Genomic DNA, 19,336 nt, shown 5'->3' on the forward strand with positions numbered 1-19,336 from the left:
TCTAACTGAAAAGCATTTCCAATGGGGAAATAAAGCATAAGAGATTGTTAGTATTCACCTATTTATGGTCTATCATGCACTATCGAATTAGGTTTTATACACTACGTGGTCTTATTCATACAATTAAAAACAAATATTTAAAATACTTTTGAGAATTATGCAGTTTTTTTCATAATATAACAGACTATTTGACAATTATTATTCTATTTCCCTTCATAATATGTAAATGTCTTTTATTGAATTGCAAAGGCATTACCTATTTTGCAGTTGGTGGATTTTACTTCTCTCGTGGACAGTAATGCGTTTCAATCAAGCATTTTAAACAAAAAAAAACATTTGTAACACAGAGTCATGACAGCATTACATTTATGAGCATTTCCTCTAAAAGAATTATTCACGGAATTGCAATATTTTTATTGCAGAAGTCTTTTTGCACGCTTATTTAAAAAAATAAAAGCTTTATACTGATTAGCACATCAAAGGTGTTCCAGGTTTCCTGTTCAGGAAGGAAACTATACTAACACTAATTTTCTTTTCTTTTGGCAGAAGATGGCCATCCCTCCGACCTATGTTGACCTAGGAAAAGCTGCAAGAGATGTTTTCACAAAGGGATATGGTAAATGTTACATTTTCAAAACCCTCTGTTTCTTGTGTGGTAAGAGAAACCGGGTGGAGGAGGGGTGGGAAACTATTTTTGGGTGCAGTTCTGTACTAGGGAAGAGCGTTAGTACTAAATGACAAGATTCCAGTTGACATAATCAAGAATGACTTCTCTGCAAGGAAAAATCTGAAGTTGTAGGAAACCACGAATGGTGCCCTCCCTCTGTCCCAAGTTAAAATCTGCAGCTGTCTCCCAGCACTCGGGCACTGGGTGGCTTGCCGCTCATTTAATGCTCACACCTTCAAAGATGGACATCCTCTATTTCCTTGCCTCATCTGCCTCATGGCCTGCACCTTACCTATGATTTTGCAGCTACCTTGACACTCTCCCTCTCTTCTAGTAATGTATGGGTGCAGTGTGCTTCCAGCATGCGACTGGAGTAGTTCATTATATTCCCAACAGCAGATGTGTCTACCTATGCTATATTAGACAAATGTGCCATCCAGATAGTTAAATCTCTGGTTATGACTCTAACAACTTGCAGTACTTGCAGTAAAACCATTACCTTTGTGATCTGCAGACACTGAACAAATCGTGCCTCAGCCGGGTAGGGTGGCTCTAACTTCCAGACATACGATATAGTTCAAGACGCTCCTCCTAGTACTGAAAGGATCTCATCGCTCTTGAATAGTCACATGCCATGCCCAACTTTTTCCCCAGCTCAGGCACCCTAGATCAGCTTGGTCGTTGATTTGCATAAGCTTCTTTGGAGCACCCTCTGGAACCAACTAAAAGCTACCTCCTTTACCTTGAAGTTTTAGAGTTCTAAAAACAAATCTTGGTCTTAAACATACACAGGGGCATCGTATTTGGTTTTAAGAAGCAACACATTCTTCTCTTTACAACAGAGAGGCAAGGAACTTTCATGTAAGGATTCCGAATCATTTTCAGAGGTTATAAAACGTAAAGATGGGTAAGCATAGCTATGAAAGATGACTGAATAGACACACTTCCAGCTAGGTCCCATCACTGCAATTGAATCCTGACAGAGCCTTTCACTGGTGTCGACGTTCTAAGCCCTAAAGCTCGCAGGGGGGGATCTGAAACATTGCTGACCCTAATTGGACTGCTGCGTTGAATCCTGGAATCAAGAGCCACTAGGAGAGATGAATAGGTATCACCTATTGGAGCTGGTACTGGCGGAGCCAGGGACACGAGTTGCTGATCCGGAAACTGGAGGCAGAGACTCTCTGCAAAAGTGACTGAGAAGGCAGACGCACGTAGCAAAGGCAGTTACCCGGAAAATCAGTGTGAGTACTGAGGAAGATGGGACCTGAATTCTGATTTACTTTTTTTACTATTGTCAAGATTTAAGTTTTACCCCCTTCCCTCCTGGCCCTCTGATATGGGTTCTGGGGGGCACCCACCTATGGTGTTCCTTTACGTATCCCTGCACCATTTGGCAGGCACATGGTGCATTGATATGTCAGATGTTTTTTCTGTATTGCAGTGTGTGCTGCAGCCCGCAGCACACACGGCAATACAAGAAATACAGATTGCAACCGCCGTGAAGGTGGTCGCATCGTAATGCGGCCAGCAGGACCTCCGAATCTTAGCCACCCTGTCCTGCTTCCGCGTCTGTTTGGGCGGACTTGCAAATATTATTTTTAACCTTCAATATGAGAGGACGAGGGATTCAACTGAAAAGGTATTCGTTAGACACTTTTCACAGATGAGACTGAGAAATGGCGTGTATTTAAGAGACATACTTGACTAAAGTGGGAAGGTATGAAGGTATAAATGAAAACATTTTTTACACCACAGAATTCATCTTATGCCAAAAGGGTACTGATAAGGATAAGGCAAGTAATTGCTTCTGTGGCATATCTAGTAGACCCAGAAGGTGGATTTATTTGGCGGACAGCCATTCATAATTGTTCAAATATGCTTCATAAGCTGAGTTCTTGTACACATGCTTCACTACATCGCCGACTTGGTCATTTTTTCAAGACTCTTTTGTAAGATTATTGTGAACAATTAGTAAGATGGAAGATTTCAGTAAGTTGCATGTAAATATCACAAAAACCTAGATTCTTGTGTTTGGAAGAGGCAAACAACTTCATTGGAATTAGTTTCTAAGCAATAGCGAGTAAGACCATGCAACAACCTACAACATTTGAGGCACTTTGTTTCATGACCTCCGCTCTCCCAGTCTTCATTTAACGTCACAAAAAATAGTGCTTCGAAAGCAAGTAATGCTTTCTGCAAGTAAATGTGAAACTTCATAGTCCCACTGCGCTGACATCAATTCTTTAGGTAATGAAGTTAATTAATTTCCATTTTTAGGTCTCGGCTAGCGTAGGCTGCGCACATGCGCAGTCTCGCTGGCGAGGTTTTATGTTCTTAGTAGTGAAGCTTAAACCCGCCCCTCTTCTCCGTTGGCTTGCTTCCTAAATGGCAGCCAGCCATTGGAGAAGAGGTTTGTCTTTCAATTTAAGCCCCGTCTTTTTCGGATCTAGGGGTGTTTTTTCGTTTCTTTCTCTCAGTGACGTCCTCAGTCAATCAACAAAAACACGCCCCCCCGTCTGAAAAGGGCGGGGCTTAGTTCCTTCGTGTTTACGCTTGTTCCCTGCAGGTAATCATTTTTTGTCACTTTTTACATGTTTGTTTATTTATAGAAACATAGTAGTTGCGCCAACACCGGCGCTGATATCCTATCTTCACGGCACGAGGACGACCGCTGCCGGAGGTCTCACGTGCTCCTCCTTTCAGCATGCTGCCCCAGCCTCATTTTCTCTGGCAGTAGACTCCGTTTACTGCTACAAGGGCCGGTCGTTCTTGCTTCTGGTATGTTTTATGCCGATAGCTCCAGTTCTGTGGTCGTGCAATGTCTGACCTCTGATCGTGCAGCAACCTCAGTGGGACCCGATATATTGTTTTCGGAGGGGAGACCGCCCGTAATGCTGGCAGCAGAGGGCTCTAGCAGGAAAATGCCCTTGTTCTTAAATGTTTATATCCGGTCACCAGAGCTCTAAAGGGAAAGATGGACGGCGCCGATGCCGCGCGCAGGAACTGGAATTGTGATTGCACAAACTCTTGGCTGGTCTCTTTTGGGCAGCAATTAACCTTGAACTGCGAAATGGAGCGTCTTGACTGGACTTTAAGCACGGGTGACCCCACAGTTGGTCCGCTGCATCGGGGGCTCGTGATGGAGAGAGACTGTCAGCAGCGCAAACATGGAGATGCTGTTCAGAGCGAGGGTCCCTTGATGTAGGGAGATTAGAGAAGCCAGATATATAACTTACATATGAATTAAAAGGGGCACGAGACGAGTAGTATCTCGACCCCGGAGACACCTCACAGTTACTGTGGAACATAAAATGAAGCGGCCGCACGAGCGTCCAGGCTGTGATTAGTGCAGCCAGCCCCACTGATGAATGTAATTAAGGGAGCTGCTGTGCGCTTGGCCTTGAAGCTGTTGCTTCTCCTGCACGTGCTCCCCGCCCCTCTCCAAAACCAGAAGGTGCTGCGCGTCGTCTGCAGGTCTGAGGTGGAGGCGTAGCCGCTGCACATTCACATCCGGGTGGCACGAGATGTGACCGCACAACCGCCCTCTAATGGTGTCATAAAAAATATCCACAGCCAAATGTGGTTAGGCAGCCTCAGTTTACCTCAGTCACAATGTGTGAATTTGTCACTGATACAGTATGCAGCAGAAAAATAGTGTGTGGAGCGATTGGTCCGTGAGTTCCACAAAAAGACACCTCACAGGCAAGAGGCCACACACCGGGGAAATATTTGTGGAAATCACACAAAAGCAAGTAAATCGCGTACTTTAAGGAGTTTTCCTGTCTGTGGCTGTATGTTGGATTTTCAAACTGAAGGTTGCAAGTTAATTTCAGATATATGCAATTTTGTTTGATGTCTGCGGTTTATAGGTGCACGACAAAGTGACCACATGCCCACCTCTGCTTATGCAATGACATCATAATGTCCTAATGCATCACTGGTCTATACAGTACTTCTGCAGCAGTGATGCAGTGCTCCGAAACAGGTCCATACCTTCATTAACATGAGGCTAATAGTTTACATGACATCAAAGAACGATTGGGAGCAGTTATTGACATTTCTGAACCTTTCCCTAAATTTGTGGTAGTTTGCGGTGGTCTTAAATATTCACACACCGGAAGTTCTTGTCATCTTGTAAGATGTTCCGAGGCCTCTGCTTCCATCCATCTAAGCCCATCTCTTACCACTATGGCACTAACAGGAAGTAAGCTGTCAGAAAGGTCACGTGCTCTCCTCCTCATGCATCCTGGTATGAGGGCTTGTATAACGTATTAGTTTACTTGAGTTTCCACAGTTACTACATAAGCTACCGATTGTTTAGACCAGGGGTCTCCAAACCGGTCCTGGAGGGCCGGATCCATGCCAGATTTTTTAGATATCCCCATTGAGATACATGTAGTTATTTTAAAAATCTGGTATGGATCCGGCCCTCCAGAACCGGTTTGGAGACCCCTGGTTTAGACCATTTGGTTGCTGTTGCGATGTTTCTGTGAATTTTGTGATCAACAGTGTTGTATGGATTTTTACACATTGCCTCCAATATTAAGCCGACAGCTTTGGGGGCCAGGCTACCGGAGGTAACTGGGGGAACAAGGTGGCAGAATTATTATGCAATAGTTAGCTGCACAATCCAGAGTCTCTGTGTGTGGTTCTCTGTGTGTGGTTCTCTGTGTGTGGTTCTCTGTGTGTGGTTCTCTGTGTGTGGTTCTCTGTGTGTGTGTGTGTGTGTGTGTGTGTGTGTGTGTGTGTGTGTGGCTCTGTGTGTGTGTGTGTGTGGCTGTGTGTGTGTGTGTGGCTCTGTGTGTGTGTGTGTGGCTCTGTGTGTGTGTGTGTGGCTCTGTGTGTGTGTGTGTGTGTGTGGCTCTGTGTGTGTGTGTGGCTCTGTGTGTGTGTGTGGCTCTGTGTGTGTGTGTGGGGGGCTCTGTGTGTGTGTGTGGGGCTCTGTGTGTGTGTGTGGGGCTCTGTGTGTGTGGGGCTCTGTGTGTGTGTGTGTGTGTGGGGCTCTGTGTGTGTGGCTCTGTGTGTGTGTGTGTGCTAATGCAATAGGTCTCGCATTTGCGAGAGATTAAGCTATTGGCATTGTGAATGACAATGCCATTTACTTATGTTTTCAAGACCAATACATAAATAAAAATGTCATTTAAAATGCCAATAGCTCTAACTTTTGCAAAGACGAGACTGTTGCATTGTAAATGCTTGTTAAGGTATGGAGCCCTGGGATATTTGCGCAATGGATTTTATTCAATTAAGTGCACTGCTTATAGAATATTGTTTGCTTTTCCTGGCTCTACCTCTCGGGCTTAGATAAGACTTGATTTTCGTTTATAAAACTAGGCCTTGGTCTCTGATGGTCAGCTAGTATACATTCCCCTAAGAGTTAGGGCCCCGAAAGAGGGGACCCTGAAATTTCTTTCGAAAAATGTAGGGCTCCATTATAATACCGTCCATTCCTTGAACAGAGCTATGAGTAGGAATCTTAGGATACTTGACATGGAAAGCTCTTGGAACAGTGGCATGGCATATAATGCTTCAAGGTGCTGGTAAAGTCACAATTAAAGCTCAGATCGTTTGAGTTAGAGATCACTGAATGGGTCACCAAGAAACTGTGTGCTCCCTGCGTAAGCTCTTACCATTTAAATTCTTCTCTGCCTCGTCTAGTAAGCTAGAGTTGCTAGAGCTGTTCAGCAAACAATTTTATTCCTGTGCTTACTATTAAATGCGGTAAGAAGGAGGTGCGATTCTCGGTGTGCCGCCATATACTTGAATTATGATACTCAAGAGGTGAAGAGACTTTATTGCACCTCATCTGTGTGCATTCGGTTTTCTTTGAGGGGAAAAAGGTTATTGCTACTTTAACTGTTCCTTAAGGAAGGGATTAAGTCCTGACGTCTTAAATTGAAGGAGAGTATCTTTGCTTTAATTCAGTTTTGTCTCTGGTTTCATAGAGGCTTACTCCGTTTTTGGACTCCATGTCCCATAGTCTTCGACCTTCAAGGGAATTAATGTGCCAGAAATCGGGTCCTTGGATTTATATATTATTAGAGCTTGCATCAAATTGTTTTTTGACCAATTGTGATTGTTCGTACATTGTAAGTTATTTTTTTAAATCGGGCAATACATTATTTGCTTACCTACCAGTTTCCTCAACCTAACATTAACTGTCGTTGTTGATTTAGCAGGTGTCATTTTCCCCGTTCAAAAATGCCTCAAATCTAGTTGGCGTGTTTACTTTAAAACTCGTTACTTACCAAGCAGCAGATAAGTTTGTCTCTTATGGTAATTAAAACTCTGGGAGGCAGTTGAATACCCGCCACTTCCTTTATCGGATTAAGAAATTACTGGAAACGAAAGTTAGCTTTGTTGAATTTTAACCAATTGCTCCTCTTTCTGGAATAGACCTTTTCTGACCATTTTAGAATTATCCTGGTTGTTCTGTGTTCAAAACATGAAACTAGGCTAAAGTGCAGGACAGCTCTTCTCGATATATTAACACACACAAATATTATTTTGGTTTGCAAACGAATGCAGTATCTATCCAGGAGCGGAGCTAGCCCATTGCAATTTTCGGACGCTATATATATTGGTCTAATTTGCAGAACATTTTACATATTCCGCCAAACTGTTCTCATCTGTGTTTAATTTGTTTCGCAAGTTGGAGAGACGGGAAAATGTCGAGATAAGACCATAGGCACTGGAAGTAGGGGCTCAGAGGGTGCCCCAAAATAACCATGCTGGAGTTCTGAAGATGAATGAGCAATTAAGATGCCTTTACATTTTTTATTTCGTCTTATTTGCTGTGCGTTCAAGGACCAAGGTCAAATGCCAGGCTAAATCTTCTGGAAAAATAGTTGCTTATTCTTTTATCAACGAAACAGGTGTTTTACTTTTCTTTCTCTTACTCCAAAGTGAGGGAATTTGGAAGTGACTTGCTAGGGCACATAGGGTTTGAAAGGAAAGGCTGTAGGATGTCTCACAGCAAAATTGTAATACCTGAAAATGTGCTGAACCCATAGTTCAAAATAACGAGGAAAGCACAAATTAATTAAGCATATTTCATATAATGTTGAAGTGTGTTGGAAAAACGTATTAAGACACTTTATTTGGTGAGGGGCAAATTATAAATATATGCTGAAACCCAATTTCCACACATTATCGTGTGTCCGCCATGTAGTTTAACCAGTGAAACTGCATGTCTATACATATTGTAGTGGCCATTTCAACACAAAAGGTGCTTTCTGCAAATGACAATGCAATGCCACATCACAGCTCCCAAATGCATCACCGGGTACAATTACCACACCCTTGCCACTCTCCTGCTGCATGTGCCTGGTATATTTGCTACCCTTGTTGTTTTTTTTTTTTTTGTGCGACGGTTGGGTGCAACATAACATTACAATAATGGCAGCACCCGCCCCTCTCTTAAAATTGTCCCAGCATCAATGGGTGAGACAGTGGAATGAAAATATATCATATTAGTTTCTCCTACTCCATGCCAGCAGTCATGTGAGTAGGTTTGGGACAGGACCTGAGATAATGTCGTTGCATACCCAATTTTGTAGGTATTTTTTCTTTTCCTGATTCAAAAAGTTTTTAGATTCACATACAGGCATCACATATTGCTGCCTTCGCTTCTGAAAGCTAATCGAATGTCCAGAAAGATGGTTGTAAACATCCATTGATGGTAATTTGAAATGACCTACTGATCATGGCAGATAAATAGTTACAGAATATAGAGACAAATATGCGAAAATAAGCTTTTCATGCGATTAGATTTTTATTTTACTGTACACAGAACTTTGAAAAACAAGGTCAGAAGTTTGAATTCAGCAGTTATTAGGCAGCGCTAAAGGTGAAAGTGAGTTTTTACTTTTAACCATTCAAACGTTCTTTTTTGTGTGTCTTTTTTAGGTTTTGGTTTAATAAAGCTTGACGTGAAAACGAAGTCTGAAAATGGACTGGTGAGTTGAGTTGTTACATTAATTAATGACGTAATCTCGTCAAATGTAAGACATATTTTTTCATGTCATGTAATGTTTAAGACATATTGTTTCAATACTATGTACAGCTAAAAAGCCATGGAATGACCAAGTAAGCTAGAAGGCTTGGACTCACTCGCTAAATCAACAAGTCGTCTTTGTAAGACCCCCTAACCCCCCCCCAGTTATTTATTGCTGCATATGGGGGTGTTTACCTCGGACCCTTTCAGTTCTGTATACAAATAACCCCTTTTCGTTTACACACACATTTTTGATGGGGAAAGCATTCATTGTCTGTGCCAGTGTATCCGGACATGCTTTTTTCTTTTGCGGTTCTCAAAATTAGTTTTTTGATAATCTTACATTACTTGAGCTTCAGAAAAAAAGAGGAAAATCTTGGTGCTGATAAAAGCTCAATTGAGGAGTACACTAGTTTAATCTGTGGCCTACAAAATGCACAAAGCTTCAAATTCCTGCAAGGTAGACTTGGCATTTCACCCTTTTGTACTTGATGAAGTATCATTACGTTCGGAAATGTAACACATGCTATTTACCTTGCATCACAGCTACTGACTGGTAGCAAAAGCATTGAAAGCCATCGTCGAGTTAACCCAGTCTTTAGACATGTAGGGTGAAACAACCATTGAAAAGATCAACTGTCCATATACTCCACGTTTTCAGGAAATCGCTATTAAAACCACCTGATGTGAAATTTCCTTCTGGGTAGGAGATTCCTGATCCTAATGCCCGATATACCATGACGACAAAGGCCATAGTTGGCTTGGCTTCTTTTCTGTTAGGGAGAGCCTACGATGTCAAACTAGGACTCTTTTGTCTCATTACTAGGGACCCTAATTCAAATGTACTGCACATACATTCTTGCAACTTGTCCGACACAGTCTAAAGCAAATCGCTGTGCTCCAATATGCTTGCTAAGGCCACCCACATGTATTTACATGCAAACCAACAACGTTTTGACAGTTCCATCCTTTCTGCCAGAGAATGATGTCTGATGGATCACCTTTCTATAACTTGCCAATTTCTGACTTGATATTAATCTGACCAGGGTAGTTGTGGTTCCCTGATAATGTCTTTGACATGCTGCCCCAGGTCCACAAATTTGTTGTGATAATTGATGCAAAACTTAGACTCAGTCTTTTATCCAGTAGTTATTGCTCAACCCAGGTTCAATGCAATTTATGTCTGGCATGAAAACTTTGGCAACTACAAACGTTTTGTTCATGCTTCAGTTGCCACAAACAGTCATTTTGTAGACTGAGTCGAAGCAGAATATAGTGTGTGGATAATGTGGCTGCTAATCTACTGATTAAAAGTCTCCTGCAGAGAAGCTATCACTCCTATCTTTCAGCCCCTGCATCAGTATTCTACTAATCACCATGGTAGAGCTAAAAAGATAATTGACTACAGTACCAGATCGTATGCTTCCTCCTCGTAGTATTTATAGTTTGAAGTTGAGTGGGTGTAGGAGAGTAACTAGTTGATATCATTTGGACGAGGAAAGAAATTATCAGGTAGAGCAGAGCAAAGGGTCTGGCCTGGCTCTTAAAGCCCATGCACTAGCCTAGCCCTAAAAACAGTTTGCTATGTAAACCATGCAACAAACCTCACGTAAAATGTGATTATCTCTTCAAAATAAAAAAAAAGTGTTGCTTTAACATGCTGAAAGTTTGACATTAACATGTCCCATTATAGCATGGCTCTGAGAAGCATTTATCAAAAGTGACCTTTTCTAAAAGTAAACTTAGACCATACCTGCCCCCATATTCACATCGGGGACAGTAACATTCCAGAACCATGACGAAAGACGGTTGTCATAAGAACCCTGTATGTAGCCCATATTATTATAGAGCAACATTACAGTCTAATAAATGAAACTCAAAGTTTTTGTACAGCATGTATTCTGAACTTGGGCATTTGAAAGCGTTTTCACACACGAAAATGAAGAAATTGAGTTTTGGTGAAATCAAATATGGGCCTGAGATTACACAATTTAAGCAAATGGCAGCGATTGTTCCATCTGCCCTTTGCCCCATCACCCTTTCACCAAAGGTCTTCTAACGATCTGCAAAGCGCTAACACCCATCTTCAACGCTTCATCACATTCCCGGACACCTAGAAACATGCCACCATCACTCCCCTGCATGAGAAACCTGATGCTGGTTCAGCCACACTTTTCACCTACAGCCCCATCTTTCTGCTACCATACACGGCAAAGGTCTTCGAGAAACTAATCAACAGACACTTCTCCTCAGCAGCCACCAGCTCCTCAACCCCACACAGTCCACATTCAGGCCCAACCACAGTACAGAACAGCACTCATCACCACAGACAACATCCATATGATCCTTGACAGAAGAGGCGTGTTGGCCCTCATTCTCCTGAACCTCTCTTCAGCAGTTGACATGGTCTGACACCCCATGCTCATTAGGTGCCTGCATAATGATGAACATCAAAGTACTCGCTCTCCTCTCCATCTGCTCCTTAATGAATAGAACACGAGCTGTCAGCCTGGTACCGTATTCTTTGGAAGCCCACAGTCTCATCTGCAGAATGCCTCAGGGTTCAATGCTCCACCTCACCCTCTTAAACTCCTACACGATCCCTCTGGCCATCATCATCCGTGCACATGATCCGCATCCTCCACTATGCAGATGACTCACAACTGATACTTTCCCTCTCAAGCAAGACGTCCAAACAAAGAACATTTTCACCTCCTGCATGTCCGAATTCACTAAGTTGATGAAAGGTAACTGTCTCAAGCTCAAAACCAAAAAGACATAAGTACTGATCTTCAGCAAGAACACTTTACCATGGAGTGTTGCTGGCCAACCTTGGATCCACACCAACCACTCACACCAGGAACCTCGTAATAATCCTCAACAGTAAATAAGTCTATACTGTCACTGCTTCCAGGCCCTGAAGATGCTGAGGGAGATCTTCAAATGGCTTGCAAGCAGCACTAGAAAAACTGCCACTCACACCTTAGTCACCAGCAAGTTGTTCCATGGGAGTACTCTCTATGCCAGTATCACCAAGCAATTCACTAGAAAACTAAACCATCCAGAACTCTGCAGCCACTCTCATCCTCAACTGCCTTCACAGTACTCCTCAGAGAGCTCCACTGCCTCCCAATTCACAAACATGCTCAGTTCAAAGTCCTCACACACGTTCAAGGCACTACACAAGTTGCATGATGAGCTGTAACTCTATACTCCATTATGAGACTAGGCAGAACCGGATCAGGAGGACAGGCATTCTTACTTTGCTCCTAAAGTATGAAACAGCCTCCCACTCCACATCTGAGCCTTCTCATCTCTTCTTGAATTCGGCCAGAAGCTGATGACCTAACTTTTCAATTAACCAACCTACCATAGGCAGGGTATGGGGCACACCTGCTCAGAACCAAAACGCCCTCGAGGGTGGTACTGCATTTTACAAATGCACATATTATGACATCACAATGCGTGCATGTGCTCTCACGCATGTGTGCAAACGTATCATGACGCTACAGCTGCCCAGTTTGATGACGTAAACATGTACATGGTTCACCACACATGTGCACACGTATTGCATTACGCAGCAAACATTTTTTTAAAACTTTTTTTATTTACTATTGTAGGATGGTGGACACTTATATTGGAGCCATAAATTAAACCATTGAATAACATTTTCACGGCTGGGCCATCAAATTGATACTGCCAGTGCCTTAAAAAAAAAAAAGATGAGAGAGTGGGAAGAAGTCAACACCGTTGAGCGGTGGGGGGTAGAGAAGGAGTAGCCCCTCAATCAAGAGCAAGGGGCTAACCCAAAGCCCCTCACATCTATATATTTTAATGTATTAAAGAAAATAGTTCTTTGGCAATGAACAGCTGTTGTCAGATTTAAAAAGGAGAGACTGAAAAAAGGAAGCTGGGTTCAGTGAGTCCAAATAGAAAAAAGAAAATGAATGGGCAATGAATGACCAGCGCAAAGGTGAAATATTGACACTAACCATCAGAGAGGCAGGAACTTCAGGAGAAAGAGCCAGAATGCAGAGAGGACCTGAAATTTATTTTTGGGGTATTGAACCCAAAGTGTATGTAGGATGTGAATGCCCAAGAAATGTGTGGTTGAAATCAGAAACCTTTTTTTTCCAGCTGATCAGCAATTTCATTAAGCTAATTCTCACAATGCAATTCTGTCTGTCCAGTAGGTTTGAGGCATTTTAATGTGTACATTTTGCTATTATTGATAGGACCTGGAATGCAATGTAACAATAAGATCATTTTAACTGTCTTCATCGTGCTCATAGAAAATTCTAGTTCAGTTGGGCATGAACTATGCAAAATCAACAAATGCCATTATTGATTAAAAAAAATATAACCGCAAAATAGGGTAAGTAATTTTTGACTCTGTCTGCCACGGCCGTGCTTTGAAGGTTTCATTGAAACCATGCACATTCAACCGGTTCGTCTAAAAATAATAGCACATATGTGATCTACCAATACTAGCCAAGAAACATTGTAAACACTTAATACAATTCATACTAGAGCACTAGTTACTGTAAAGCACTGAAATTTGCAAGCCGGCTGGAATGTGGTCAGGATGGACATTGACTGTCTTCTGAGGGTATCTACACGACAGAAACGTGAACGCTTGGTCCTCTCCCGCTCAATTTCCATTTTACTGGTATAGACTCATTCAGAAAGCAGGGCACCATCCACACGATCCCTGCAGATAAAGTTCACAAAATGGTGGCTAGACTCCTCACCTATTAGTTTTGTGCATATCCCTTTGTGCCTTGTAATTGATTTTTAAAGGGTATGCACTAGATGTTTTCATTGATAATGCTATAAAAAGGAAACTGGTGGGTTTGTTGTTTGCTCCAGAAGTATTGTTGGAGGTTGTACTGCCCTTTCTTTCATCGTCTGCATTAGTTTTAAATGGTGTGCAAAAAAAACAAAACCCCAGGAAATGCGTTTAGTTAGATCCTGCCCCCTTCGGTAATACACATGCTCTAAATGGTGATGCAGTGGACTAATCAATCCACGTCAGGAGCCTCGGAGACATCATGATCACAGGTTAAACTCCTGCCAGATCCACCAAGTCTTTCATCCTTCCAAGGTCGATAAAATGAGTTCCTTTTAGTGAGTTAGGTTGCAAAAACATGTAATTCAGCTCACGATACCCTAAGATGGGAGGGAGTAGGAATGTGTAGTTTAGAAATCCCTATGCTGTGTTGTACTGGTACCAGAGAATACAATACAAAGGGTGTTGAAGGAAAATTATTCCACAAGTCTTCAAGAATTGCCTTCCTCTTTCTCTCTGTTATATATTCTGTATTTGCACCCTTTATAAACTTATATCCATTGAGAGTAGAACCCAGTAGATTTGTAGGGAACCTATTATTCATGTTATGTTCTCTTCTAGGGGCCACTCTCTCCTCCTGAACTGACGTAACTGTGTTTACAGAGATTCTTTGGAGTGAAATAAGTTTGTCCTATTTCAGCATAACATAGGAGTTGACCTAGAGTTTTGTTTATTTTGTGATGTTAAGTGGGAAAGCCTTCAACTACGACATTTAATAAAAATATGTATTTGGAAGCGGACTTGAATACCTACCTTAAGTGATCACTCCGAAGAAGACAATATTCTTAGATATATGTTTTAGGCTCCACTAGTGCATCAGCTCCAAAGGTGGTCCACTTAATTCAGAGAAATACATGTTTATTTCCTTTTGAGCCTAAGGCCTCCTATTTGAGGGAAACCTCTTCTGAGGCCCCCTAGGTTATCTGTAGGCATTGGAATCGTGGGGAAAGTTCTGGCATTTCTAAAAAGCAGCAATGGTAGCCAAAAGAAGTAGGATCGTTCAAAAATGTATTTAATCAGCTATAGAAGGTACCATAGTCCAATTTCTTCCTAACATGTTGTCTGGTTCGTCTGTCTCTCCCGCAGCCAAATTATTTTTTTTCTTTTTTAATTTGATGCATCAATAGATCTTGTGGAAAGTTGCTTAGCTTGCTCCAGGGTTGTCATATAAACATCAAAAAGTAAAAAGGTCAATAGTGCATGCACTCTGGAGCCAGCTTATCAAGTTCAGAAACCGAAGGCTGTGGTGGAAGATCTTGCCAAACAGCCTGGTCAGGTCGTAGAGGATTCTGCATACATGGCTGATAGATAGATAGATGGAGGGAGTGGGCCTGACCAACAACTAGTGATAAGTCCAGTCTTGGGCTTTGAGGATAATTTTACTTCGCTCTGCTTCCACTTGCTCATCACTTTGAGCAGTAGTAGAATTGGAGAAAAGGCATTATAAAATGACTTGCAAAGGCATTCACGATTAATCAAGGCGTTTGGAAACCTGAAAGCATAACCTTGGCACTTATAGTTTTTTCTGCTATAAACAGATATATTTCTAAAAAAACAACTTGTGTAAAAGATGCTCCCACATTTATGTAGTAGGTATTTGCTACTTTGTAGAAAATAACAAACTGTGAAATCAGTATACTTTTTAAATTAAAACACTGCTAAGATGAGCGAGATTTGTACTGCAGACAAAATGGAGACTGACAATTAAAATTTAAAAACATAGAACACTTAGTTGGGAAAACATATCAGAAATATGTACAAAAATACCATGAAATTTATCTCGGGAAATCAGAGCTAGTAACAAAGAGAAAGAGGTGCAGAGTGCACTACCCATAGTCTTCACTATGGTGGGAGGCAATGGCAAAGAATGCAACAGTCCTGTATAAGCTATGCATGATTTGGTTTAAAGCCTTGCCAAACGATGGGCTGTTTAGGTGCAATTCAGCAAAGCAACTCCTAAATCCAGGGACTGCATATACAACCACACTTTTGCAGCCCAGCTACAGCCTGCTTTAGCAGTCTGTCGCAGCCAGTTCTGCATGCACTACTGTCTAGAGCGGCCGTTGTCAGCCCCTTGCACATCACTGGATGGCATTCATCTCTATTGGAGTTCCCTATTCTTGGAATGGAAATGGAATGGAAAGACCTTTATAGAGCACATGGCTACTTGGAAGCATCCCAGTGCTAATAACTGACACGGGGGAACCAAAAGGGCTAAGGGAAGAGCATGGTCTTTGACTGTCTATTGTTGGTTCCCATCAAAAGTCTTGCGGCACTGTTTTGTACTGCTTGGAGTTTTGTGATAGCGGAGATTGGAGCGCCCAAATACAGGGCGTTCCCATAGTCCATTCTTGAGAGTATTAATGATTGGACCAGTACTTTCCTGGCCTCAAAGGGAATGAGAGGCAGGACCTTTCGGGCCATTTGAAGTAGACCGTAGCAGAGAGCAGCTGTTTTTCTGGCTTGGGTCCTAAGACTCAGGTCCTGGTCCAGCCATACACCAAGGCTCTTAACCCTTTCGATGCTCATGACGAGCTCAGCTCGTCATGATGCACAGTTGAGCTGTGCTGATGACGAGCTGAGCTCGTCATGACACCAGCAAAATGGTAATTTTCAGCACAGGAGGGGGAAAACGCCTAGCAGCCAAGGTGTTAATTTCTGCTTTCGGCACTGGGGATGGGCCCATGCTAGAGGGCCACATCGAGCTAAGATTGAAGCTCAGGGTGTTGCTTAACCCTTTCGATGCTGATGACGAGCTCAGCTCGTCATCACCCACGGGGGTCGTGTGCTGATGACGAGCTGAGCTCGTCATGACACCAGCAAAATGGCAATTTGCCGCACAGCGCAAAAATCACAGCAGCAGCGATGCGGTTAAAATCATAATCTCGTTTTTTTCTCCGTTAAGCCTAAGCTGGGAGTCGTCCATCCAGTTTGAGATATCGTTTAGACAGGAGTAGAAGGTATGGATTTCTTGGTCTGCTTGGCTGAGCCCGACCACCAGTTGTGTGACATCGGCATAGGTGATTATGCGGATTCCATGGGGGGCTACTCAGGCTGCTAGAGGGGACATATAAACATTAAAAAGAGTCTGGCTGAGTGAGGAGCCCACTCAGCAGCTGAGTGGGCTTAGATACAATGTTATCTTCAAAAACCTGAAAGGTTCTCCCCTCCAGGAAGGAGGATAGCCATTGGAGCGCCGGACCATCCAATCCTATGCTCCTGAGTCGCCAGACCAGAATTGAGTGATTCACCGTATCAAATGCGGCGCACTGGTCCAGGAGTAGAATGGCCGCCGAACCTCCAGAGTCTAGGATTTTCCTACTTTCCTCTACCAAAGCCAATAGATCGTTTTCGGTGCTTTGGCGCGGTCAGAACCCAGTTTGAGAAGAATGGAGCAGACTGTGGCTTTTGAGAAATCCAATTCTTTATTGGCTGACTTTCCTCCCTCCTCTTGTTTTCTTTCAGGCCCTCGATCATTTAATCGTTAGTTTGTTTTTATTTGCTGAATTGTATCCTTCCACCGCTGAATTAATGGAACGTTTATCATTTTATATTAAGCACACCATGTGAGAGCATGTCCTCCTCCTTTCTCTGGCTCTTTTACCTCTGCTGTGCTCTTTTCTCTCCTCTACCCCCCGCCACTCCCTCCCCAGGTGTGTGGAAGATCTTGAGCTCTCCATTTGTCTTCTACTAGATGATGGCGGTTATGGGCTGAACTCCTCTGCTACCCACCTGGCACCAATGGAAGGCTCGCCTATGTCCTGGTTGTTGTCCCCAACACTTTTCCATGCCTCGTGGTGCCCCCTTTCTTCCCCCCCACTACCCTTAGTCTGCTCAATGCTAGCCGCTGCTCTTTATTTAGCCAATATTGTATGCTTTTAAAAATGCTCCAGAATTGGCAAACACTGTAACAACATCCAGCCATCTTGAAAATCTGTTTTCATGCATCCCTTTGCATGACGCAACTAGGTATGAAGGAATCCGGCTGCCAGATTGAATGTATAGGAAATGCTATATTCTATGCTTTCAGGACGGCCTCTGTGTTGCATCATGTAACATGGCTGCCTTCTTGAAACTAGGAAAATATTGTCCATGCATCACACCAAATTGCACCCTGTAAAGTGGCAATCGTCTTGAAAGTATTTCGAAAAATTGACTTTCAAGTTGCCCAGTCGCGTGTCCCTTTTCGGTTTTGCTAGTGTTGGCACATTTTAAAGGCATCTGGTATTGGCAAAGACAGTAGCAGTAACCACAAACCATTGGCAAAGCGAGGCAGATTTACTTTTCCAGAACTTAAGTAAGGTTATAGACCAAAGCATGCTGTCTACTAGTTTTTCTAGTAGATACTATATTGCAAGTGTATTTTTAAGAACTTAACTGAAGGACCTGCAAGACCTGCAAAAGCGCCGGGACACTCCTCTGGAGTAGCTGAACGCTATATTAAGACAAACTTTAACATAACATAACAAGACGTGTAGTACCTTTACCTTCCAATAGTAGACACATAATAATTAGGAGCTTATTCCATCAATTATTCGCATTAGCCTGCTATTGCAGTGTGCCGAGTCATACTTAAGAAACATTTGATCCATTTGCAGGAACTATTATTAGTGTTATGGCTGAGAGAATCGTTATTATAAAATATATTTATAATATATACAGGTGTAACGAAAAGCAGCATGCTTGTAACCTTCATGTGCTCTGCGTTTGGCTTGATTGGGAAAAACTGCAATACAAGGTAGAGATGGAAGTGGACTAATGTTCATTGTGTTTGTAAGATATATATATATATATATATATATATATAACCAGTCCTGGTCTTTCAAGGGTAAAGCAGATATTCTACGTGGCAGTGGTTTGTCAGCATACATGTTTAATTTGCTGCGTGATACACATGGCACTAACTCTTCAGTGGCTAATGTGTATCACAAAGGAATTCAATTAGTGTATTAAATAGCTTTGTAATTTCGTCTGGAAAAATGTAATTTTCCCAACATTTTGTGCTTTGAAGCATAGGTGTCCATAGGCTAGTGTGAGGGAAACAGATAATGCCTTGTAGTGGCATTTGTCACTTCGGGATAGACAGTAATAAATATTTAAATTACATCATCTCACATATTGTTAGAGTACAGCACCATGAGATGTGTATGTGCACTCTTTTTGCTCTTTCTCCTTCAGTAAAAGTAATACAGTGACATTTTGGGTCCATCGAAGGTGACCAAAGTTATTACTTTGGTATTCCCAATCACTGGGCTAGCTACATAGTCTGTGTGAGCATTGACTCTGAGGTAACATTAAGGAAAAAAATAAAGAGACTGTTTTGGAAAACGTTTCAGTGATTGAAACATGAACCTGTAAAATAAAAGACAAATATTCATATTCAATAACAAAGTAAACTTCGGGCAGGATCTCATTACCAATCGACAGAAAATAGTCAAAGGTGGACATTTTTGTCAAATAGAGCAACATCAATTATAAAACCATATAACTGGAGTTGTTTTTGATACATCCACAATAATGTAGCCTGTAAACAGAGTGCTTATTGGTATGCAGTAGGGTGTAATTTTTTCATGTAATTTCACAGTATTTGAATATGATAGTCATACGTATGAATGAGAAAGTTAGAGGAGTGGGTGAAACTCTTTAAGGAAATGATATAAAGATTTAAGAGCAACGATGAAGGAAAGGAGCCCATGAAACCTTACAAGTGAATGCTGTAGAGTGAGGTGAAGGCTATTGGAGTATCTACAGTTTGTCTCTTGTTGGAAAGGAAAGAGGCGATCCAGAGTAAGAAGTGAAGATATGTATGTGCTCCGATTGT

General features: G+C 42.2%; 1 protein-coding gene across 1 annotated transcript in view; it reads left to right on the forward strand.

The window, feature by feature from the left end:
• The window catches only part of LOC147702960 (non-selective voltage-gated ion channel VDAC1), a 152,048-nt gene that overhangs the window by 59,846 nt on the left and 72,866 nt on the right, over nt 1–19,336 (forward strand). Inside the window, exons 2-3 of the mRNA XM_086931532.1 lie at nt 547–616; nt 8,579–8,628. Of these exons, the coding sequence (XP_086787658.1) occupies nt 550–616; nt 8,579–8,628 (117 nt within the window). The 5' untranslated portion in view covers nt 547–549. The remainder of the gene's footprint in view (nt 1–546; nt 617–8,578; nt 8,629–19,336) is intronic.

The sequence above is a fragment of the Lissotriton vulgaris genome, chromosome 7, assembly GCF_964263255.1.
Source record: "Lissotriton vulgaris chromosome 7, aLisVul1.2, whole genome shotgun sequence".
NCBI classification, from domain to species: domain Eukaryota; kingdom Metazoa; phylum Chordata; class Amphibia; order Caudata; family Salamandridae; genus Lissotriton; species Lissotriton vulgaris.